Genomic DNA, 26,446 nt, shown 5'->3' on the forward strand with positions numbered 1-26,446 from the left:
TTGTTCAGTAATACATGGTTTGAATATTAAATAGCTTCTGATCACCAAGATTATCGCAGAATCCTTACATGATGATGATATATGTGCCTGTTTGACAGAGTTTCTGGTGATGGGTCCGAAAGTGTTGGCTTTACATGAACTGGCCAAGGTAATGAAGGCAGGTTAAATTCAAGGCATCAGATACCTTCCAGGGAATAGAAGAAAAGAGACCTCTTTTTTCCTTTCATTCTCTGGGTTTGATCACTGTTGCCGTACTTGGTATTTATTAAAAAGCAGTGTGGGCTGCAGTAACGCCACAGCACACCTCACTCGCTACTTCAGAGGGCAAGATAAGAATAGACCATACACTGTAGGTGTAGGACTGGAGCTGTGTGGGTGCAGAATACTCCACTAACGAGTGCCTTGAATTTACTTGTCATGTCAGTGTTAGACACAGACGTTACTGACAATAATCAGTCACTATCCTCTAATAATGAATCTACCCAGGCTGGTTGCTGGGCTTGGCTCTGCATTGTACAATTATGATAGCACTCTTAACTCTGCGAGTCAGGGACTTGAGACTGAGGGAATGCTGCATTGTTGAAGCTACCGGTGTTTGATGAGACATCAACCCTGGGCTACCGACCTGCTCTTTTAAGTCGACCTATCTTTGATCGGACTTCACTGGCTCTACCATGCACTAAACATCTGCAGTTCCTTTCTACACACTCCTTACCTAGGGTCACCAATTGACCTCCCTCCTTGCTTGACCAATCTCCTGACCATAGCCAACTGATCTCCCTTCTGCTGAAGATCTCCTGGGACTGCTCCTCTGGGCGTCCCTGCTCACAGTCTCTGTGAGTTCTCTGATGAGACGTCTTTTGAGGTTTCCCATTGAAATTTACTGTCTACGCAAAGAACTGCAGATGCTGATTTACAGAAAACTCTAACTGCTGGAGTAACTCAGCGGGCCAGGCATCATCTGTGGGGGACATGGATAGGTGACATTTCGAGTTGGGACCCTTCTACTGATTAAAGTGAGAGAGGGGGGGGAGGGGGGAGCTGTAAAAGAGATTGGGGCGGGACAAAGCCTATCAACTGTTAGGTGGTTACAAATGAGGGTGGGGGGGGGGAGGGGTGATTTGCAGATGGGTGGACAAAGGCTGGAGATGACAGGGAAACAAAAGGCTGTGACAAGGAGAGAAGAGTGAAACGTAAAGCCAGAGGGAGGGATACTGGTGGACAAGGGGCCAGGGCTGAGTGGAATTTACTAGTGTCTGTGTTTGGATAATCAGCAGTTGCAGCGTTTAAATTTATAAACATTTTGAGCATTGCAACAGAAGAGTAAATATAAGTCTATTGGGAATGCTGATGCAGGCAGTAGTGGCAGAGCAATGGACTGGGACATGGGGAGTAAGGAGATGGCGCCAAATGCAGGCAAGTGGGACTAGCTGAGGTAGACATGTTGGTCAGCATGGACGTGTTGGGCTGAATGGCCTGTCTCCATGTTGTATGCCTTTTACTCTTGACTCTGTAGATTTGTGTTACTTCTCCAGGGCACATAATGCATATTGAATAGTTATAGTGACAGAAGATAGATGCAAAAAGCTGGAGTATCTCACCGGGTCAGGCAGCATCTCTGTAGAAAAGGAATAGGCGACGTTTCGGGTCGAGACCCTTCTTCGACCCTCCGAAGAAGGGTTTAGACCCGAAACGTCACCTATTCCTTTTCTCCAGAGATGCTGCCTGTCCCGCTGAGTTACTCCAGCGTTTTGTGTCTGTCTTCGGTTTAAACCAGCATCTGCAGTTCCTTCCGAGTAGTTCCCTAGTGGCAGCATTGCTCTCATTCCACTCTGCCTGGTGATCAGAGACACCAGGCCTCCTGCGCTTTGTCTTATCTTTGACCGTCCTAAAGTGGTGCTGAACGGCGATAACTATTCAGAAGTCATTGTGAGGAATCTCGGAAGCGAGTTCTTTGTCCCTATAGGTGAATCAAATGAAAGCCTAATTTGCACAGGGTGTCTGGAATTCTTCAGCAGTGTCATTATCAATGTGGAGCCGCACTCATCCCTTAACAAGAGCCAAGAGGTGCCAGCAAGTACGATGACCTGTTCTCAGCAAAGCTGCTCTTGATAATTAATTTCTTTCAGTGACACAGTAACAATGAATGGAGCTGGAAATGGGCAAGAGGCGGGCGATGGTGGTAGATGATGGTGTCGTAGGTTTTACCCTTTAATTTTGATAAAGGCTCTGACTTCCCAAATCACCTGCACCAGAGTGTGTGGAGGATGCTGGGTGCTATCTCTCTCTGCCCGTGTCTCTCCTATCTTTAGCTGTCTCTTTTTTTCCCTTTATGCTATTTTTGCTGGCTGTCCATAAATGAGTTGGTTTTCTCCTGAAGCTTTCCTATTTTGTGTTCATGTACATTTACCTCTGTGTTTCTTACTCCTCCTCTCGCTCCTTCCTTCCCTGCCTTCTACAGATCTTCCACCCACCCTCTCACTCTTATCTTCCTCCAGTACCACCCACTCTCTCTCACCTCTTGACTCCCACCTGCCTCCATCCCTCCTTAACATCCTCTCACTATCTCTCTCTCTCTCTCTCCCTGCCTACTATTGCATCCCATTACTCCCTTTCTCTTTCTCCCCCTCTCCCCACTCTCCTCAATTAATTCTTTACCCCTTTCCCTTCCACCTTCACTCTCTCCATTTTGCTCCACTCTACTCCATTTTCATTTATCATCCCCTTTACTTCCTTTTATTCTTGTTGTCTTTTCACTGTTGATCTCTTTTGCTTCCGCCTCTGACTTCTTCCAGGCCTTTTTCTCCATCCTTTCTTGTCTACTTCTTGTCTCCTGTCTCCTCGGATGCACCCTCTTCTTCTTTTGTTCCCCGCCTTTTCCCTTCCCTTTGTAGTTTCCTCCCCCCACTTTCTCTCTTGCTGCGCTCCCTCTGCCCCTCACTCTCTCCCTCTTCTTCTCAACGTCCCTGGCTGATCGACGCTATCTGCCACTCTTCCTTTTCCTTCTCTCCTCCGACTGCAACTTGTATTTCCTTTCCTCTGTGTCTGCCCTTTGTCTCTTTTGTCCCTGCCTCTCCCTGCCATTCCGTCCCCCGGATCGGTTGGTGCGTTCCTATTCCTCCAGTGCTGCATTGCTTTGAGGTAATTGTGAAACTGAAACGCGAGCGTTTAGTCTGTCTGCTTCAGGTCGGCATTAATGGAGTGGAAAGTCCCTCCAGGCTGCTGGATAATTGCTGTCGAACTGTCATTCCAGGCACATGCGGACAGAAAGTAGCAAACGTTGTCTTGTTTGCGCTGTATGTATTTAACTGCAAAAATTCTGAGTTTTGGTAAATACATTGAACTCAAGGTCAAACGAGTTTGTTTTAGGGATTGTGACAGGGCTTTGTAATCAGTGCTTAGCAGTGAAGAACAAGGCTGCTACTCAATTAAACATGAAAAATTTACATTGAAATGAAGGATCGGAGGCCTGACAGGCATTCTAAGTGGACTAAGTACTAAACGTATCAAAGTGCCTGAAAGTGGACTCTGAGAGTGAGTTTTATATCATAGAATATAGAACGGAACAGGCCCTTAGGCCCACAATGTCTGTGCTGATCATGATGCCAAGTTAAACTAATCTCCGCTGCCTGCATGTGATCCATATCCCTCCATTCCCAGCATATCCATGTATCCTATTTAAATGCCTCTTAAATGCCACTATCGTATGTGCTTCCACCACCACCTTGGGCAGCACCCACCCCATCCAGCCACCCACCACTCGTGGTGTAAAAAACATGTCCCGTACATATCCGTTAAACTTTGCCCCCTCACGTTAAAACTGCACCATTTGGTCTTTCACATTTCCACCCAGGGAAAAAGATTCTGACTGTCGGGTAGACACAAAAGGCTGGAGTAACTCAGCGGGTCAGGCAGCATCTCTGGAGAGAAGGAATAGGTGACGTTTCGGGTCGAGACCCTTCCTCAGACACTGACTGTCAGATCTTGACTTAACGTAGTTGTGCTGAAGGGAAACTTATGAGGCAACCACGATGAACAAGGATCATAATTGGCTATTTGGTCCTCTGCATGGGCAGAGATTGTTCCTCAAACTTATTCTACCACTCAATTATATCATGTTACAGTGCATTTCAGCTTTGGCAATCTGACTTAGTTCCATTAATGCCCATTGCCTGACAAAAATAGAGGCTTAGGATTGGATGTTTTTGAGATGCTGGTTTTGAGTATAGGCAACGCTGAAAGCAAGAGCAACTTTGGAGGAGCAGCTACTCATATTTCGTATGAATATTGACTTCTCTAACTTAATGTGACCCTAGCTTTCCCTCTCCCTCCCTCCCCCATCCTAGTCCTCCGACTAGTTTGATTGTCCTCCTGATTAAATTTCACGTTGTTTGTCTTGTGGTCCTAGCTAACAACGATCTATTCTATATTTTCCTTCAGTTTCGTCCCCTTTGATTTCACGTTTTCACACCTTACCCTTCCATATCCCTCGTTTCCCTATCCCCTGACGCTCAGTCAGAAGAAGGGTCTCGACCCATTCCTTCTCTCCAGAGATGCTGCCTGTCGCCCCCGCTAAGGCACTGCAGCATTTTGTGTCTCTCCGGTGTAAACCAGCAACATGTTGGTATTGGTATTGGTTTATAATTGTCACCTGTATCAAGGCACAGTGAAAAGCTTTTGTTTGCATGCGATCTAATTAAATGAGGCCTTGTTGTACACAAATACAATCAAGCCACACACAATGACAACAGGTAGTGCAAAGAGCAGAGTATTGTTTTCAGCATTGCAGTGTTTCTTTGTGGAGTGTGGTTTCCAACATTGTCGTGTGACAGATCCAGAGAAAAGGTCCAATGTCCGCAAGGCATGTAGATTTGAGGATTGGGACTGTACCCTTATGGAAGGACTGTTCAGAGGGGAAGAAGCTGTTCCCGAGGCTAGTGGTACTTGCGTTCCAGCTTTTGTATCATCTTCCCGATAGGAGTGGGGAGAAAAGGGTGAAGTGCTTTTAAAACGTAGAACATTCCGGGGAACGTCACGTCATGTAAAGCTTAACGTTAATCCTCAACTGGAGCTATTCGGGCAGATGACCAAAATCGTGATTAAAGAAAAAGTCTTTGAGTGTGGCTAGAGGGGAGAGAAGCTGAGAGGTTGGAGAAGAATTTCTCGAGCTTTGCCAATTGAAGGAATGGTCTTTGGTATTAGACCGATGGAAGTGGAGGATATTCCAAGGGCTGAAATGAGGACGTTTAGAAGCTGCATCCTAGTTTTCTGATGAAACAAAGGTGAATAGTTGTAAGGATGATGTAAGAGATACCCAGCGTGATGTGGACAGATTCATAATGTAGGCAACAAACATGACCGGTGGAGCTTAATGTGAGGTTGTCCACTTTCACACGAACAATAGGGATACAGAATGTTGTTTCGAGGTTGTGAACTTTTTCCGGCTTTAGTTCTAGAGATACAGCTTGGTAACAGGCCCTTCGGTCCACTGAGTCCAGAGCAACCATCAATCAGCCATTTACGCCAGTTCAGTGTATTCCAACTTTCTCGTCCTCGCCTTGATCTTTACACATCCCTCCTTGATCAATTGTACGGAGGTCGATTGCCCTACAAACCCGCACGTCTTTGGGATGGGGAGGAAACCGGAACGCCCGAAGGAAACCTACGTGGTCACAGGGAGAAAGTGGAAACTCCACACAGGCAGCAACCCGAGGTCAGGATCGAACCCGGGTCTCTGGTGCTGTGAGACAGCAGCTTTACCAGCTGTGCCACCCTTATCTCATGAAGGAGAAAGTAGCAGGAGTAAATATAGCCCAGTCTTGTACATCCTTATGTCCCGGGCAAGCTGGGCAACAAGTGTCATCACATACGTTGTTCCACTGTGTACTGTGGCTGAGTCCTTTCATACTGGCATTGCAGCCAGCCCTGTTGTAAAAATCTTCACCATTGAATTAAGAATTCCTGACCTGTGGACTTCAGCACAGAACTTATTTTGCTTTGTTTCCAAAGTTTAATTATTTATTACTGTTTTAATAATTTGCATCAAATTTTTGTCGAAAAATGTTTTTGAATTATTGAAAGCGGTTTTAATACTTTTTAAATGTCACTGTGCATTTGAGAGAGATTTGGAAACCTTTAGCAAGCTCACAGGCTTTGACAGGGAAAAAGAAGCTTCACCTTCAGCTCTGCCTTCTGTCAAGGACTGTTGAGGTCGCTGTGGGAGAGGGCCTCAGTGGTGAGGTGGCTGAAGTCCTTGTGCTTCTGAGGGCTTGCTAATTAACTTTTAGTTCAGTTCAGTTTACTTTATTGTCACGTGTACCGAGGTACAGTGAAAAGCTTTTGTGGCGTGCTACCCAATCAGCACAATCGAGCCATTTACAATGTATTGATACATGATAAGAGAATAACGTTTAGTGCAAGGTAAAGCCAGCAAAGTCTGATCAAGGATAGTCCCAGGCTCGCCAAAGAGGTAGCTAGTAGTTCAGCACTGCTCTCTGGTTGTGGTAGGATGATTCAGTTGCCTAATAACAGTTGGGAAGAAACTGTCCCTGAATCTGGAGGTGTGCATTTTCACACTTCTATACCTTTTGCCTGATGGGGGAGGGGAGAAGAGGGAGTGGCCAGGATGCGACTCGTCCTTGATTATGCTGCTGGCCTTGCCGAGGCAGCATGAAGTATAAATGGAGTCAATGGAAGGGTGGTTTGTTTGTGTGATGGTCTGGGCTGAGTCCACACATTCCCACTGGACCACCAGGCCTACATATCGGTACAGATCTTGGAGCGTGAGTCCAGGCAGCATGCTAGATTGAACGTGACAGTCTGCGTCTCTTGAATAATACACAAAGTGCTGGAGTAACTCAACGCATCAGGCAGCATCGCCGGAGAACATGGATAGGTGATGTTTCGGGTCGGGACCTTTCTTCAGTCCTTTGAATGCTACTCTATGGAGAGATTTGAGTGGAACTTGCACGGGAAAAATAGAAAGTGCAGCAAGAATTTGGGAAGTCAAATGCAATGCAGCCCTTTGTTATTGAGGAGGATGGAGTATTGAAGAAGGAAAGTGTTACCAAAATGTAAAGCACTCTGTAAGCAGTGCATAATCAATCACTTGAGATAGACACAAAATACTGGAGTAACTCAGTGGGTCAGGCAGCATCTCTGGAGAAAATGAATAGGTGACATATCAGTTCGAGACCCTTCTTCAGACTCCAGCATATGGGTAGGTGACGATTCGGGTCAGAATCCTTCTTCGGACTGAATATAATAGGGGGCAGAAAGCTGCAAAAGATGGGCACAAAATGCTGGAGTTAATCAGTTGGTTAGGCAGCATCTTTGGAGAAAATGGATAGGTGACCCTTCTACAGACCCTTCTTCCAAACCAGCATTTGCAGTTCCGTTTCAGTGCAAAGATGGACAAAGTCAGGCAAGTGATAGGTGGATACAGAGAGGGGAGGGGGGGGGGACGGATGGCTGAACAAAGGCAAGAGATGAAAAGACAAAAGGCTGTGAGATGTGGAGAGAAGGGGCACAAAGTGTAAAGCCAAAAGAAGAAATATAGGTGGAAAGGAATAGGGGGAGGAATTACAGGAGAACCGGGTGTGCGTTCAGGTGAGGCACAGGAAAGTGAGTGGGAAAAGTGGAAGGGGGGGGGGAGGGGGGGGGGGGGGGGGTAATTAATTACTCCAGGTGTGACACAGGGAAGAGAGGGTGCCAAAGATTTTTGGATACTGGGTTATTGGGATCCAGTTGAGGCCAATGATCACAGTGTTGGCGAACGGCAGAACATGTTCGAGGGGCAGTGTGGTCTGCCCATGTTCCTATTTCTTCAGTCTGAAGAGGGATCCCAAGCCGAAACACCACCTATCCATGTTCACCAGAGATGCTGCCTGACCCACTGAGTTACTCCAGCACTTTGTGTCCTCTTGTTTCTTATGCTGTTAGTGTAGGGCAGAGGGAGATTGCAGAGGTGGGGATGATAGGCCAAGGAGAGTTTCGTACATGGTCAGTCTCCAATGACACACAAAGAGTAGGCTCCAATGTACAGGGGTCACTCCAGCACTTTGTGTCTTTTTTTGTATAGCAGCAGGGCACGACAGTGGCACAGTTCCAGAGACCCGGGTTTGATCCTGACTCCCGAGTACTGTCTGTACAGAATTTGTACATTTTCCCTGTGACCGCGTAGGTTTTCTCCGGGTGCTAGACGCAAAATGCTGGAGTAACTCAGCGGGACAGGCAGCATCTCAGGAGAGAAGGAATGGGTGACGTTTCAGGTCGAGACCCTTCTTCGGTTTCCTCCCACGCTCCAAAGACATATAGGTTTATCGGTTAATTGGCTTTGGTTAAATTGTCTCTAGCGTGTAGCATAGTCGTGTGTACTGGGTCATTGCTGGTTGGGACGGACTCAGTGGGCCGAAGGGTCTCCCCACGCTGCATCTCTAAAGTCTAAAGCATCTACAGTTCCTTGTATCCAGTCACCAACTGGATATGGGCAAGTTAAGTTTAAAATATTAGTTTTGTTTTATAGTTTAGAGATACAGTGCGGAAACAGGTCCTTCAGCCCATCGAGTCCACATCGACCAGTGAACCCCGTACACTAATACTATCCTACACAGTAGGGACAATTTACTATTTTCACCAAAGCCAAAATAACCTAAAAACCTGGACATTTTTGGAGTGTGGGAGGAAACCGGAACACCCGGAGAAAACCCACGCGGTCACGAGGACAACGTATAAACACCGTACAGACAGCACCCGTAGTCAGGATCGAACCAGGGTTTCTAATGCCGTGTGTGGGGCAGCAACTCTACCACTGCGCCACCATGCCTCCCTAAAGAGTTGAATGAGTCTCATTCTGCATTTAGTTGGAGCCACTCTGACGTGTCATTGTCATTGCAGGGTGGAGATGCCCACAATATATGATGTGCCCCTGATGCTTTGCCTCCAAGAACTTTCCCTTCGTGAATGCAGAGAATCGGTGCAGTGTAAACTTGGATTTTAAATTCAGGGCAAAATCCAGCTTCTAATTAGCTTGATTTCCATATGTAAATCGCACTCAGCATATTTGGCATGACCTCATTAGCATTATAAAGATCATGTCCTCCAAACTGTGTACATATAGATCACATTTATTTTCCCTTTTCTTTATTCTAATACGAATGTAATAATCATGTCCACGCCGTCATTCACTCTCTTCCCCATGCAGGACAAACTCTTGAAAGGGCAATTGTCACTGTCATTGTTACCCCTCCCTGGGGCTGTGGGTCACTGCCTGATATTAGCAACATTTCATTGGGCTTGAAATGTAAAGAAAAGCCTCCGAAAGGAGATTATCACAAGTAGGTCGGCACGGTGGTGCAGCGGGTAGAGCTGCTGTCTCACAGCGCCAAAGACCCGGGTGTCAATCCTGACCTTGGGTGCTGCCTGTGTGGAGTTGGCATGTTCTCTCTGTGACTGCGTGGGTTTCCTTTGGGTTGCTCCGGTTTCCTCCTACACCTCAAAGATGTCCGGGTTTGTAGCTTAATTGACCTCTGTAAATTGCCCCCCCCCCCATGTGTAGGAAGTGGATGTGTAAGTGGAATAACACAGAGCATGGAACTAATGTGAATGGGTGATCGATGGTTGTTGTGGACATGTGGGCCGAGGGGGCTGTTTCCACGCTGTTTCTTGCAATCAATCACTGAATTACCTGAATCTTCGGTCAGCGTGTTGTGCAAAGTGCGGAGAATAGAAATAAATATTTTAACAAGATGGCCGGATGTGACCCAGAGAGGTCAGGTGGCAGAGGTGAAAGGGCATCATTCCAGCTGGAGCTCCATGACTAGTGGTTGTTGGCGATATACACATATTGACGACTTAAATGGTGGCAGAACTTGCGTAAAGTTGGATTTCCAGGTGATTTGTAACCCTAATTGGTGACATTGTATGTGGGTGCGCAGAGATGTGTAAAGATGGCCCGTAACACTTTGGTCTTGGTTTTTAGGTTCACTGATGCGGACACGCTGATAATGGGTGACGTCACGTACGGAGCATGTTGTGTGGACGACTTCACAGCCAGGGCCCTCGGAGCTGACTTCATGGTCCATTATGGCCACAGCTGTCTCGGTCGGTATACCTTCCCTCTACTAGCATGGTTCCAATTCATGACCCACTGTGAACTATTGTACCAGATGTGAATGAGCACACGCGCACTTATAGTATCATTATAGAGTATCATATATGGTGTTATTATTCTTTAGCAGGAATTGTGTTGCTTACTTTAGCTACAGTACTTTTAGTTTGATTGAATCAGCCCTCCCAACAGTTTGCTAATATAGTTACACAGTCATCGAGCTGTCCAGCATGGAAACAGGCCTTGCAGCTCAACTCATCCACGCTGACTAAGTTGCTCAGCCCAACTAGTCCCACTTGCCTGCCCCCGGCCATTTCCCTGCAGACCTTGGACAGACACTCAGTGGGCCCGGCTGCATTTCAGGAGAAAAGGAATAGGTGATGTTTTATGTCGGAAACCACCCGAAGCGTCACCTATTCCTTTTCTCCAGAGATACAGCCTGAGTTACTCCAGCATTTTGTGTCTAACTTTGATTTAAACCAGCATCTGCAGTTCCTTCCTACAGTATTCATGGGACTCATTCAAGGACTTTTTTGGGGAGTATTTAAATGGACCTGGCCATTGCAAACCCCTCAACTATTGCAGAAACTGGTGACCTGTTCAGTTATTTTACTGCTGCGTGTACGTGCTGTTTGATTACCGTGTGTACCTACATGAACGAAGAATAAACGGCTTTTGATCATCCAGTGGTCACGTTGCCTCGATGAATATTCTAAAAATGTATGTTTTCGTGTATTAGTTGCAGTAGGCACGCTGGTGTCTTGGTTCCAATTGATATTTCAATTGGGAGGAGTGCACTGCCCAGAAGTGCCTCAGGATGTCAGTAAGTGTGATTCGCAATTGGCGCCCAGCTGTTTTTTCCAGGGAAGCGTTCGATTTGGTCAAGGATTCAATCGCCTCGACTGAAACAGCCAATTTACAATTTTGACTCCAGGCCCATTTAATAATTTATTTGGCAAATTAAACGGAACACATGTTACACGAATCCATTCCCGCCGGAACGAGATGGGACGTGGCGCAGCCCAGGCGGGGACTTGCTCTGCCGCCCTGCAGAGTTGACAAGGGGTGGCTTGCAGAGTGGAACATGCCCACCGCCTGCCTTTTGTCAGTCAATACCCAACAGAAGCTGCAAAAGGGACTGAAGTAAATGTGCAGCAGCCTCGGTCATCCCGCAATATTGCATTGAACAAGCCGTCGGTTTCCCTGGGCCAGCTCTCATTTTCTCTACTATCTCGAGCAAGATTTTCAATGACTCGGCACCTCAGCCTCGAGAAGAGCACAGAGTGTCGAAGCAGCTCGGCGGACCAGGCAGCATCGCAAGAGAACATTTCGTATCGGGACCCTTCTTTTTTTGTATACTGGCATCTGCCTAGAGTCGCGCAGTGATACAATGTGGAAACAGGCCCTTCAGCCCAACTTGCCCACACCAGCCAACATAGCCCAGCTACACTAGTCTCGCCTGCCAGCATTGGTCCATATCCCTCCAAACCTGTTCTATCCATGTACCTGTCTAACTGATTCTTAAATGTTGGTACAGTCCCAGCCTCAACTACCTCCTCTGGCAGCTTGTTCCATGCACCCACCACCCTTTGTGTGAAAAAGTTACCCCTCAGATTCCTATTAAATCTTTTCCCGTAAATCTTCTCTTTCCAGCTTGACAACACACACGGTACGCAGAACTGAACACAATACTGTAAATGCGGCCTCACCAACATCTTATACAACGGCAACATTGACCTCCTAACTTTCATACTCAGTACTCAGGCTGGTGAAGGCCAATGTGACAAAAGCCTTTTTGACCATCCGATCTACCTGTGACTCCACCTTCAGTGAACTATGCACCTCCACTTCTAGATCCCTCTGCTCTACAACACTACCCAGAGCCCGACCATTCACTGTGTAGGTCCTGCCGATGTTAGACTTCCCAAAATACAACTCCCCTCACATTTTCTCTGCATTAAATTCCATCAACCATTCCTCAGCCCACCTGGCCAATCGATCCAGATCCTGCTGCAATGTTTCACAACCATCTTCACTGTCTGCAAAATCGCCCAATTTTGCATCACCTGCAAACTTGCTAATCTTGCCGAGAATGTTCTCATCATTGATGTGAATCTGCAGTTCTTTGTTCCTACTATACCTTGCCCTACATGTGACAACAAACTCAACTTGACTTGACTTGACAAAGTTGTCTACCTTCACCTTTGTAATAACAGCCTCACCAAACCCACCTGCCACTGGAGTTCTCATTCACGGATTCCTTTCCTTCAGATTTGCTTCCACATTTTAGGGGCAATCTCTGGCGACAATTTGTCACCTTCAAGTTCAATGCCCTTTCCACCCGCTTTGAACAGGCAAACAAACTTTCACAAATGCGTCACTACCCCCCACCTCCTGCTGGCTCTGTCCCACATAACATGGTGCCCAACCCTGGCGACTATTCACGTGCCAGCCACAGAAGCAGATCTACTATCTCATATCACAATCGCTCCACATTCTTAAATCTCTACTCCTACAGCAACATTTCTTACTTTATACACTGTAAATGGCCTGATTGTAATCATGTATTGTCTTTCCGCTGACTGGTTAGCATGCAACAAAAACTGTTAACTGTTCCTCGGTGCAGGTGACAATAAACTAAACTGAACTGAACCGATCTCAGTGGCAGAAATCAGGGTAAACTATCGGAGAGCAGCCAGCCCAGATGAAGTCCCTGGACGGGTTCTGAAACCATGCTCCAACCAGCTGGCACAGCCTTCACCGACATCTTCAGTCCCGCACTTCAACAGTCCAGTCCAGTGACCCATTTGCCTCCATCACTCCATTCCCCGAGAAAAGTAAAATTAATTTTCTCAACGACCACCACCCAGTAACACCAAAGTAGACTCAATGAGTTAAGGGCCTGTCCCACTTGGGCCACCTATATCCGCGAGTCATGGTCGACACGAGGTCGTAGGAGGTCTTCATGTTATGCCCCTGTCCCACCCAGGAAACCTGAACAGAAACCTCTGGAGACTTTGTGCCCCACCCAAGGTTTCCGTGCGGTTCCCGGAGGTTTTTGTCAGTCTCCCTACCTTCTTCCACTACCTGCAACCTCCGGGAACCGCACAGAAACCTTGGGTGGGGCGCAAAGTCTCCAGAGGTTTCCGTTCAGGTTTCCTAAGTGGGACAGGGGCCTAATTCTCCTTCATGCTCGAGAGTGGTCTCTGCGTACTCGAGGCCTCAGCTAGGTCACGGCGGTTTTTTCAATATGTTAAAAAATGCCTGCAAATAAAAAAAGGTCGCCATGGAAAAAATCGATACTTTTTTTACTCGTAGGTTTAGTCGTAGTAGGTTGGCATGTTAGTCGTAGGTAATCGAGGGTAGTCGTAGATAGTCTTCAACATACTCCATGGGAGGTCGAAGGAAATCGAAGGAGATCGTCTTCACTCTCCACTATTCGGTGTCCAATTTTCCCGAAGTTAGTTGTAGTTAGTCGTAGCTAGTCGAAGCTGGTCTTCAACATAGTTGAAGGAGGTCTTCAACATGTCAATTTTTCAAACTCTTCTAAACTCGCCAATTAGGTCGCATAAGTGGGACAGCCCCTTTATAGAGCTATATGGCATGGAACAGATCCTCTCGTTCTTGACGACCTGCACTGAACTGAGCTAGTCCCACTTGCCAGCACCTCGCCCATATCTCTCCACATCGTTCCTATCCATTTATCTGTCCAAGTGAATTTTAAATATCGTAATTGTACCTGCACGCTCCATTTTCTCCAGGTGTTGTTTCCTTGTACTCACCACCGCCCTTTGTGTGAAAAAGTTGTCCCTCGGGTCTTAAAGGTAGGTAATCCTGATTAAGTGTGTCCTGCGACATTGTGGGAAGATGAAGAATAAATTGTGGAACCTTTTGCAGATATTTGTATCATTATTAGCCCATGGATTAGGTATTTGATTATTTAGATTAGTTTATTGAATCTGAATAATAAATTAATCTGAATCTTTAGAAATCCAAGATTCTGATGAATTTATAATTATGATTCAGGAAACCTATCTCAATCTCCCCCAAGCCATACCACTGACCTACATGCCAGCACAATTTACAATGGCCAATTCACCTATCAACTGGTAGGCCCTTAGGATGCGAGAGGAAACTGGAGCATTTTGGGAAAAGCCACATGTTCACAGGATGAGTGTGTAAACGCACAAAGACAGCGCCGCAGGTCAGCATTGAATTGGGTTCTCAAACCCCGTGAGGAAGCAGCTCTGCAAGCTATGCCCAGATTACAGATTCCAACCACTGGTAGTGCATCGGTAGAGTTGCTGTCTTACAGCGTCAGAAACCCAGGTTTGATCCTGATTACAGGTACATGGTACAGGTACAGGTACAGAATTTGTACATTCTCCCCGTGACCTCGTGGGTTGTCTCCGGGTACTCCGGGTTTCCACCCACACTCCAAAGACGTACAGGTTTGTAGGTTAATTGACTCCGGTAAAATTCTAAATTGACCCCAGTGTGTGTAGGATAGTGTTAGTGTGCGGGGATCGGCAGTCAGCCCAGACATGGTGGGCTGTTTCCGCACTGTATCTCTAAACTAAACTAAACTAGACTAAATCACTGTCTGAGTGAAAATATGCTTCCAAATTTCGTCTAATTCACCAACCCCTTAATCCTAAAGCCATTTCCTCTAGTTTTAGACACATCTGCTATGGAGAAAAGGTTCCTACTGTTTAGAAAATTTCCTACTATTAACAACAATGGGCCCCACACTGATCCATACGGAACACCATTAGTCACATTAGAGTTTCCTCTCATCTAAGAATTATATAATTACTCGAAGGTAGAAGAAATAGTTTCACTGAAAGCATTACTGGAATATGGATCGCCTAAATTTAAATTGAGTAAAAGAATGGACAAGCTGAATATAAAATTGGATTTGGACCCAGAGTTAAATTTCTTCCACAGGGTTAAGAGAATTTGTTTTAAATCCAAGAACACAACTGGTTTGCGGATGTCCTGTATGGTTGGTCATTTGCCACGCTTTCCCCAGTCTAGCCTTGGGTGTGATCTTCCCTTCTCCAGGTGATGAAGGATGGGCATAAATCCCAATAACATTCGGTGCATGGGAGAATACTAAAAAGGTTAGAAGTATTTTTTACACAAGGGTTGTCAGAACATGGAGTGACCGACCAGAAGCTGCTGGAAGCAAAATCTATAAAAGCTTTTAAGATGAAAGAGCTGAAAGGTCACAGGTAAAGGGCAACAGATTGAGAATTAGTGGAAGAGTTTTTCAGAGAGACAGAGAGATATGACGGGCCTTCGATTGCCTTCGCTTTATTGTGTGCCCACTGAAGACAATTCAATTACAAAGTGCTTAGAATAATTATACAAAATATATGAGGGACAGGTAAAACATTAAAGGTTACAAGGAAAGGGCAATAGAATTATATTAGTCAATTTTGTGAAGAATGTGGCATGAGGGAACTCATTAAAGTCCCTATGCCCCTTATGGATAAAACTATATTTCCAACATAACTTCATAAGTTCTAGGCCATTTGCTAGCAGTTCTAGGCCAATTCCCTCACAGAATTAGCCATTGTGCCCATCAAGTCTACTCTGCCATTCAATCATAGCTGATCTATCTTTCCCTCTCAACCCCATTCTTCTGCCTTCTCCCCATTACCCCTGACACCCGGTACTGATCAAGAATCTATCAATCTCCGCCTTAAAAATATCCATTAACAGCCTCCACAGCCTTCTCTACACTAAGGCAAGGACATCAAATGACATGTAACTGCGATCGACAAGGGAAGTTCAGATTCCTTCCACCACCCCCACCGCTTCCACTTTTTTTCCTTGTGTTAATTATATTGTTTACAGTGTATAATGTTTACATATTCTGTTGTGCTCCAGCAAGTAAGAATGTCATTGTTCTATCTGGGACACATGACAATGAAACAGTCTTGACTTATATCCCTCCCTCTGGCTTTACATTTCCCGCCTCGTCCCTTACGACATCCTTTTGTCTCCATTTCATCTCTAGCCTTTGTCCACTCATCTGCCAATCCCTTCTCTCCTGTAGCCACCTATCACTTGCCATGCTTGTGTTCCTCCCCCAACCCCTCACCCACATCTCTGTCCAGCTCCCTCCCCCCCCCCACCATAATCAGTCTGAAGAGGAGTCCAGATCCCACACGTCGACTCTCCATGTCCTCCAGAGATGCTGCCTGACCTGCTGAGTTACTCCAGCACTTTGTGCTCCACTCAAGAGTCCAACATCTGCAGTTCCTTGAGTCTCCAAGTTAAGATGCAGATAAGCTGTCGCTAGAATGGGTCTGGAGCTGAATAGTTTTATCAGTTTACAGTTTAGATTATTGTCATGTGTGCTGAAGTACAAGTAAATGCTTTTTGTTGCCTGCTTTCCAGTTAGCGGAAAGATTATAATCGAGACATTTACTATGTAGATACATGGTAAAGAAATAACGTTTAGAGTCAAGAGAGTTTTATGTGCCCCAGATAGGACAATAAAATTCTTGCTTGCTGCAACACAACAGAATATGTAAACATAATACAGAACAGGAGATAAAAGTTCAGTGTGTCTATATACCATGGACCATATATATACACAATAAATAAACAGATAAAGTGCAATAGTGATAATAGACTGTTATTGTTCAGAGCTTGTTTGATGTTGTGTTTAATAGCCTGATGGCTGTGGGGAAGAAGCTGTTCCTGAACCTGGATGTTCCAGATTTCAAGCTCCTGCACCTTCTTCGCGGCGGCAACGTAGAGATGAGTGTGTGGCGAGGATGATGTGGGTCTTTGATGATTTTTGGCAGCCTTTTTCAGGCAGCGACTGCGATAGATCCCTTCGATGGTGGGGAGGTCAGAGCCAATGATGGACTGGGCAGTGGTCACAACTTTCTGCATTTAAAGCCAGCAATGTCCGATTGAGGATAGTCCGAGGGTCACCCCAATGGGGTAAACAGTAGTTCAGGACTGCCCTCTGGTTGTGATAGGATGATTGATTCAGTTGTCTGGTGACCTACGTGGGCAAAGATTGGGGCCCATGGACTACAAAGTTTGTCAACATGTGTGAGTGCCACAGGTGTGATAATAGGTGCTTCTGTGTAAGTTCTGTGTGTGTTTTCTTAGTAATGGGTTATTTTGTAGGCCTCAATTACCCTGACAACTGTCAGCTGCGTTGAATAGCGTATGATCTCTCGTAAATAAATTCCATGCCATCACAATTGCTGGAATTATCGGGTGAAAGAAAAATGCTACAATGAGTTACTAGTCAGCACTGCATTAGATGGTTGGCGCTATGAGTATTAGACATATGGGCAAGTTAACCTCTGAAACAAATTAGCTTTTCACTAGCTTGATTAGCCACAGCATGAGAACTGTCAGAGAAATGTAATCTTTGTATCGGTGAAGTTGTGTAAAGAGCCTTGACAATTCCGTGTATTTTTATACACATCTGCACCTTCAGGTTTTCCAAGCACTCCCCACTGCTCATGAATTTACATCCTCTTCTCTGACAAGTAGCTGCAGCTTTGATGCTGCACAGAAAAGCAAATCAAAATTGAAGGGGAATTAGAGCTGGTTTCAGTCTGTAGTCAGACTAATAAATGAAACAAAAAAAAAAGTATCGGCAATCTGGAATGAAAAGGCATCTTTCTGGAAGTGCCTGGCAAGGGGCCATCTGCTCATGGAGACAAGTGCTCAGTTCCAGCAGTGGACGAGGCCTGCCAAGAACACTAACCTGCTCCAAAGACCTGCCTGTCCTCCTGCGCCACGGCTTTGAAGCAGAGCAGGGGAGTTCTCCCGGGTGTCCTGACCCGATATTTATCTTGCAACCAGCGCCACTAAAAATAGATTATCTCCTCATTATCTCGTTACAATTTTTAGGATCCTGCTGTCAGCTAATTTGTTACAATAGTGGATGCACTTCAAGAGTGTTGCATTGGGAGCAATGTTCATTGGGATATAGAGTCATGGAGTTAGTTTAATTTTGTTTAGAGATAGATACAGCTTGGAGGCGGGCCGATTGAGCCTACATCAACCATCAATCATAAGTTCACACTAGTTCCACGTCAGCCCACTTTCTCATCCATTCCCTACCCATCAGGGGCAATTTTAAAGAGGCCAATTAACCTATAAGCCCTCACGCCTTCGGGATGTGGAGGAAACTGAATCACCCAGCGGAGACCCACGCGGTCACGGGGAGATCCTGCACACTCCACACAGACAGTACCTGAGGTGAGCATCAAAGCCGTTCTCCAGCTTTACTTTCCACAATTTTTATTTAAACTCCAGCTTATTGATCAGCGCAGTGTTGTTGTTTGATTGATATTAAATCGAAGAGATTTCATCATCCTTTTATACCCAGAGCTAGTTCACGTCCCTTCTTTATATAATCCAGGGGTTAAAGGATGTGAAAGCAGAGGGAAAAGAGTACAAAAGGCTAAAAATTAAATGCCATAAGAAAATTGATATAATAATGATTGAAATGACTGTGGTTGAGAGAACACATATGAATTAAGTCTCGGAAGAAACTGCAGATTTAAATCAAAGATAGACACAAAAAGTTGGAGTAACTCAGCGGGACAGTCTGAAGAAGGGTCTCGACCCGAAACGTCACCCATTCTTTCCCTGCAGCGATGCTGCCTGTCGCGCTGAGTTATTCCAGCTTTTGTGTCTATCTACTAATTAAACAGGGCAGGAGGGATGAGAATGTTATAGTTGAGCCATGTACATATGTGCAAGGTGATGGTGAATGTCTACCTAATGTGGTTTCTTTCCTCCGTTCTCCATAAATCTTGGTTTGCAGTCACATTTGTTTCCCAGTCTTCTTCCTCACTCTCACAATGACGTCTTTAATCTACTTTCTACTTTGATTAGTTCGGGTGTCAGGGGTCATGGGGAGAGGAAGGAGAATGGGGTTAGGAGGGAGAGATAGATCAGCCATGATGGAATGGCGGAGTAGACTTGATAGGCCGAATGGCTTAATTCTGCTCCTATCACTTATGAAACAGGCTAAATGATTTATGACCTTATGAACCCACCCCTCCCTCTCACTGCATCTCCAAGTGGTGTACAAGACTTGACCAAGGACAAGAATGCTGAAGTTTAAAAATGTTGTCCACAGACAACAATAAATGTCTGTTCAATTGTTTATTTTTAATCAGAGATCGGTGTATTGGGATCAACAAAGGAATGGAGGAACTTGGAGAACAGATGAATTTCTCTCCATCCCTTTTCCCCGCATCCTAGTTCTGACTGTCATCCTGATTACATTTTACATTCTATGCCGCATTGTCACTTTCTCCATCTAACAATGATCTATACATTTCCTTAGAACTTTGTCTCCTTTGATCTCTCGTTTTCACACCTTATCCTTTCATATCTGTCATTTCACCTTTCCCCTGACTCTCAGTCTGAAGAAGGGTCTTGACTCGAAACATCCCTCATTCCTTCTGTCCAGATCTACTGCCTGTCCCGCTGAGATACTCCAGCATTTTCTGTATCTTAGATGAGTTTAAAAGATGAGAGTTGTGGCACAGATTAGTTAGGACTTTCTTGAATGACTAAACAGCTTCAAGCTGGGGTATATGGTTTTCCTGTGTTCCCATAATCTAAACACTTACTTGATGTCTGCTCGATGACAGAGGAACTGGAGAAGAGAGGTGGGGGACCAAGGATAAACACCTATTACTTACAAGGCTTTTGCCCTTCGCCCCCCCCCCCCCCCCCCCCCCTTCTCAACCAGTTTTCTCCTCCACTACTATAGTCAGCATGAAGATAGCTAAATGTCGCCTGGCCATGCCCTCCAGAGACCTGATCTCCCAGTTGCCAGTTTAATTCCCCTTCCAATTCCCCTTCCACTGACCTTTCTGTCCAAGGCCTCCTCCATTGTCAGATTGAGGCTAAATGCAAATTGGAGGAACAGCATCTCATATTTTGCTTGGGCAGCTGACAACTCAGTGGTATGAATTATGATTTCTCTAACTTCAAGTAGCCACTATATTCCCTCTCTCCATCCCTCACCACACCCAAGTTGCACCAGCTTCTTGTTCTCACTTAGCAAAGGGCTAATAATGGCCGGTCTCCTTTATCGTCATTACTTTTTTGCATATCTTCAATTCATTTGTCCTGTCTCTCTACACCACCCACTGTCTATACCTCTCATTTCCCTTTCCCCTGACTCTAGCCTGAAGAAGGGTCTCGACCCGAAACGTCACCCATTCCTTCTCTCCAGAAATGCTGCCTGACCCACCGAGTTACTGCAATGCTTTGTGTTCTTCTCAGTGACATGGCCTTTATCTCCAGGTTAATATGTAGCAACAATTCTCTGCCACTGTGTCTGCACAAGTGATTTAGATGTGGATGTAAGGTCACCGTCAATTGAACACTTGTGATTGCCGAAGATCTTGTTGGAATATCCTCGAGTTAGAGAGAATTAAAAGCAAGAAACATTGCTCTTTCCAACAATATGAGATAAATGCTCTGTACAAACTCCCATGTACTAAGTTTGCTTTGTGTCACCCAATTCTTTTGTTATGTCATTCCCTTGAATGTGCGATCTTCAACACTGCTTTCCAATGCTAAATGTAACAGGTCTGGTGATTTATACGTCTGTTCCACTTTAAACGACCGCATTAGCTTTCTGTCATCTCTAATAGTACAAGAGAACTTAGAATCAATGTTTTCTATCCATCTTGATGCATTTCTTAGGAATACCATACATCCTTAAAACATGCTGCCTCTCTCCTCCACATACACTGCCAAAGGCCTGCTTAACGTCAGTAGATCCCAAAGCAGTATCACAATATTGTAGAGAGAGTACAGAGGAGATTTACTAGAATGTTGCCTGGGTTTCAGCAACTAAGTTACAGAGAAAGGTTGAACAAGTTAGGGCTTTATTCTTTGGAGCGCAGAAGGTTAAGGGGTGACTTGATAGAGGTTTTTAAAATGATGAGAGGGATAGACAGAGTTGACGTGGAAAAGCTTTCCCCAATGAGCTTAGGGAAGATTCAAACAAGGGGACATGACTTGAGAATTAAGGGACTGAAGGTTAGGGGTAACATGAGGGGGAACTTCTTTACTCAGAGAGTGGTAGCTGTGTGGAATGAGCTTCCAGTGAAGGTGGTGGAGGCAGGTTTGTTTTTATCATTTAAAAATAAATTGGATAGTTATATGGATGGGAAGGGAATGGAGGGTTAGGGTCTGAGCGCAGGTATATGGGACTAGGGGAGATTATGTGTTCGGCACGGACTAGAAGGGTCGAGATGGCCTGTTTCCGTGCTGTAATTGTTATATGGTTATTGTGCATGAGAAAGTTCCTATGGATACGGGAAATCTGACATTCAAGTGGAAAGGCTAGAAATGTTCAGCAGGTTAGCAAGCATCGAAACAAGAATTATGCCCGTCCCACTTAGGAAACCTGAACGGAAACCTCTGGAGACTTTGCGCCCCACCCAAGGTTTCCGTGCGGTTACCTATTCCTTTTCTCCAGAGATGCTGCCTGACCCGCTGAGTTACTCCAGCATTTTGTGTCTATCCTCTAAACCAGCATCTGCAGTTCCTTCCCACGCAGCCCCTTTGATTGGAGATGATATTCCCTGGGCATTAGTTTGACTCGCATGTGATTTTCTATTTCTCAAGCCACCTGTGTACGTTGTCTAAGCAGATTAAATTCATTCATGAAGCCATACTGCATGGTCTTTTGGCCAAACTTGCCAATGCTGACCAAGATGCCCCATCGACACTAGTCCCACCTGCATATGCCTGGCACATATCCCTCTGAACCTTCTGATATTCAATGGGCTCTTGTTTGGCTCAGATGTTACTTGCTCAATCCTCAAGTGCTCTCATTTACGATGACCTTGCATTGGAGGCAGATGCCATTGTTGTGGTCACTGAAGATTATTGGGCCTTCGGTCTGTACGTCCGTTCCTTCTCGTTCATGCTGTTTCCCCGTTTGTCTCACCCTGCGTGCGATTCCCTCCTTTCTCTTGCCAATCTCTGTCTCCTCTTCCTGGCTGCGGAGAGGAGAAACAGATCGAACGGAGCATAAATCAAAAATAAAATGAAAGGCACCACCTTTCTTTGTAAATCGCCCCAGAAATTATAATCTACTTCAAAAAGATTCAACTTGCTTTGGACCGAACACTTCTGTCGTCTTGTGGTTAGTCTTGACAATTGCACTGTGCTGATGGAATATATTGGGCTGAGTGTTTAAAAGCTGTGATTTAAAATTTATTGCCGAGGGTTGACAGTGTGAATGAAGAGTCTTGTTCCATCCCTGCGAAAAGGAATAGCGCATAACCAGACAGTTCTTGCTCTTCTAATCAATTCAAAACAGCCTTTTTTGTCTGAGGTCTCAGGAAATATTTCAAAAGGTAATAAACAGTAGTCCCACTATGATGCGAGATGCACACAGATGCTAGATGTGCAAACAGCACAGATTGGGCTTGCTGTTTCTGAGCGTAATTCATGTTCACACCGCAGTGAATTAGATACAAAATGCTGGAGTAACTCAGCGGGTGAGGCTGCATCTCAGGAGAGAAGGAATGGGCGATGTTTCAGGTCGAGACCCTTCTTCAGACTAGGAATCAACAACTAGAGGGCATGGGCTTAAGGTGAGAGGGGTGAGATTTAATGGGAACCTGAGAGGCACCTTTTTTACACAAAGGGTAATAGTGCATGGAATGAGCTGCCAGAGGAGGTAGTTGAGGCCCATACAATTTCAATGTTTAAAGGACATTTGGACGGGTACAGGTACGAAAGGTTATAGAGGTATACGAGCCAAACACGAGCAAATGACAGGCTTAGATGGGTCTGAAGAAGGATCTCGACCCGAAACGTCGCCCATTCCTTCTCACCTGAGATACTGCCTCGCCCGCTGAGTTACTCCAGCATTTTGTGTCTACCTTCGATTTAAACCAACATCTGTAGTTCTTTCTTACGCAGTAAAGTCACAACGGCTTTGCTCTTGTTGGTTTTGTTAAACGTAAGTGTTTTGGATTTTCGATTCTCGCTGTCCTGCCGATCCACTCTTGGCTGGTTAATGCGCGGAATGTTACAGAGATTCCGTAATGCTGCGGGTTACCTGGGCGGTATTTTACCAGGTGCTGCAGTGCAACGCGATAGTTACAGTATTTTGAAGAGGATGCAGTGCTGCCGGTAACTTCTACGCAGTGATCTACGAGGTTTTGCAGGGCTGCAGGACGTGCAGTATTTTACAGGGACTGCAGTGTCACGGGGAAGTTGGGCTGTGTTTTACAGTGGGGCACATAACTTGCAGTATTATACTCTCTGCTTTTCCCCCAATTCTCTTCCCTTGCCTCTCCCAGGTTTTTTCACCTTTGTTTATGTTTTGGTTTATTATTGTCACGTGCATCAAGGTACAGGAAAAAGCTTTGTCTTGCATGCTATTCAGCTCATGAATACAATCAAGCCCAAAGTCAAGTACAATAGGGAGAGCGAAGGGAAAGATACAGAGAGCAGAACATAGTTCTCAGCATTGTAGTGGAAAGGCCCTGTCCCACTTAGGAGACCTAAACAGCAACCTCTGGTGACCTTGCCCGCCACCCAAGGTTTCCATGAGGTCACCGGAGGTTTTGGTCACTCTCCCTAATGGTCGAAAGTGGTTTCCGCGTGGTGGAGGCTTCATCTAGGTTGCTGCTAGTTTTTCATCATGATTAAAACTTGCCTCTACTAAAAATTGGTCGCTGTTTTAAAAATCGATAATTTTTTAGTCGCAGGTCTAGTCGAAACCGGTTTTCTTCATAGTCGAGGAAGGTTTTCAACATATGCGTGGGAGGTTGCAGGTCACCTCGACCTTGATTTATTTTTGGGTGAGGGCAAGGTCACCAGAGGTTGCTGTTTAGGTCTCCTAAGTGGGACAGGGGCATTACAGTTCGAGAGACCAAGTACAATGTCCACATTGAGGTCCGTTGGTAAATCGAACAATACCCCAGCTGGTGAAAAGACCATTCAGAAGTCTGATAACAGAGGGGAAGAAGCTGTTCCTGAGTCTGACGGTGTGCACTTTCAGGCTTTCTAATCTTCTGCATGACAAGACCAGGGGGCTGAAGGATTGACCGGAATGGGACAAGTCTTTGATACTTTTCGCTGTTTTCCAGTGGCAGTGTGAAGTTGTGCTCAGCTTTCAACTCCCGAATTCCTCCCCGAATCCTCTCTTCTACTTGTTCTTTAAGCAGCTTCAAAATACACTGTCCTTTGATCAACGTTTTAATCAATTGTTCTGAAATATTCCTATGTGACTTGATGCCAAGTCTTGTTTGATAACTGTCCTTTAAGAATTCCTTGGGTCATTTTACTTTGCCTAAGGCTTGAATGTTTTTGTCTTTTATTTTTGGTTCTGTTCTGTTCAGTTGCTATCATTGTGGGAATCAGATATTTTTAGGAACCAAAAAAAAAAAATCTATGTGTAAATCGAGGGTCTGAGCTGTAGGGAGAGGTTGAGCAGGCTGAGATTCGTTTCCCTGGAGTGCAGGAGGATGAGGGGTGAACATGGAGGTGTGTAAAATCATGAGAGGAATAGATCGGGTAGATGCACAGAGACACTTGCCCAGAGAAGGGGAATCAAGAGGGCATTGGTTTAAGGTGAAGGGGAAAAGATTTTATAGGAATCTGAGGGGTCACTTTTTCACACAAAGGGTGGTGGGAGTATGGAACGAGCTACAGGAGGAGGCTGTTGAGGCAGGAACTATTGCAATGTTTAAGAAGCAATTAGACAGGTACATGGATTGGACAGATTTAGAAGGGCATGGGGCAAATGCAGGAAAGTGGGACTAGTGTAGATGGGACATGTTGGTCGGTGTGGGCAAATTGGACCAAAGGGCCTGTTTCCACACTATGGCTACCACTCTAAATTGATTAATTTTAGGTTTCTACAGTATATTTTAGCAAATTAGTAAGAATGACATTGATACCTGCATATCTATTGCCATCCATAATTTTACCTTGCCTCTTTCATTGGTGGGGGCGGGGGGGGGGTTGCGGGGGGGGGGCTGGGGAGGGGTTGTGTGGGGGCGGGGGGTGGGGGGCTGTTGAGGAGGAGGGGGTGTGTGGGGCGGGGAGGTGTGGAGGGGAGGGAGGTGTGTGCTGACTGGCAGGGGAAGAGATCGATCTGCGCACGCGCGTTTTTTTAAAGATTTTTAAACCTTGCTAACTTTTACGCCATTGAACCGATCGGAACAAAACTCGGTACACTCGTAGCATAGGAGCGAACTGGTGAAAAATCGTAGAGCTATCGCGAACCATTTTTGCGCAAATAGAAAGACCGCCAAACCAGAAGATAACAAGATCAGAGTTTTAGTTATGTATAGATAGATAGATTCACAAATGATGAGATTAGTCAGCTGTCTGTGCAGTACAGCTACATTTGGAACGTCTCATTCTTAAAGTAAAATGGACAGTATAAAAGATTGAGCAGCGTTTCGTCAGTATTAAAAAAGAATAATTTTACAAGTAAGAAAGACACAAAACGTTAGAATAATTCAGAGGGTCAGGCAGCATAGGAGATGTTTCGGGTCGAGACCCTTCATCACATGACATCACTCCGCTGAGATACTCCAGCAGGAGTGAGTGATTGAAGCAATTGTGGATAGATATTGTTTCTGGAAAGGACTCTAACCTTGGGTGGATTGGGTGTCTCGGCTAAAACGTGCAAGATCATGGCCAGCAACCTAGTGGACAGTACTCAATGTTCAGTGCAATGTTGTTTAGACCATGTTTGGTCAGTTCTACGTGCATTTTAAAAGCTTCCCAACACTACAACAGAAGGGAGTGGCATTGGCTGGTAAATCTCCTACCCATGGCGCACTTTTCAAAGCCCAGTCAAAGCTGCTGGTTATCTTAAGGGAGGATGTTTCTATTGGTAACCCACAAGGATGTCATAGGTCATAAGTGATAGGAGTATAATTATGCCATTCGGCCCATCAAGTCTACTCTGCCATTCAATCATATCTTATCTGTCCCATCCCTCCTAACCTCATTCTCCTGCCATCTCCCCCTATCCTCTGACACCTGTACCAATCAAGAATCTATTTATCTCTGCCTTAAAAATATCTACTGATGGCCTCCACAGCCTTCTGTGGCATAGAATTCCACAGATTCACCACCCTCTGACCAAAGAAATGTCTCCTCATCTCCTTCCTAAAAGAACGTCCTTTAATTCTGAGGTTATGATCTCTAGTCCAAGACTCTCCCACTAGTGGAAACATCCTCTCCACATCCACTCTATCCAAGCCTTTCACTATTCTGTACATTTCAATGAGGTCCCCCCCCCTCATTCTTCTAAACTCCAGTGAGTACAGGCCCAAT

At 45.4% G+C, this 26,446-nt stretch overlaps 1 protein-coding gene across 3 annotated transcripts in view; it reads left to right on the plus strand.

Moving 5' to 3' along the window:
* The window catches only part of dph1 (diphthamide biosynthesis 1), a 650,424-nt gene that overhangs the window by 247,323 nt on the left and 376,655 nt on the right, over positions 1-26,446 (plus strand). For all 3 annotated transcript variants that reach the window (XM_055657653.1, XM_055657652.1, XM_055657651.1), the window contains exon 4: positions 9,980-10,101. In XM_055657653.1, the coding sequence (XP_055513628.1) occupies positions 9,980-10,101 (122 nt within the window). The remainder of the gene's footprint in view (positions 1-9,979; positions 10,102-26,446) is intronic.

Source organism: Leucoraja erinacea, chromosome 28, assembly GCF_028641065.1.
Source record: "Leucoraja erinacea ecotype New England chromosome 28, Leri_hhj_1, whole genome shotgun sequence".
Taxonomy (NCBI): Eukaryota; Metazoa; Chordata; class Chondrichthyes; order Rajiformes; family Rajidae; genus Leucoraja; species Leucoraja erinaceus.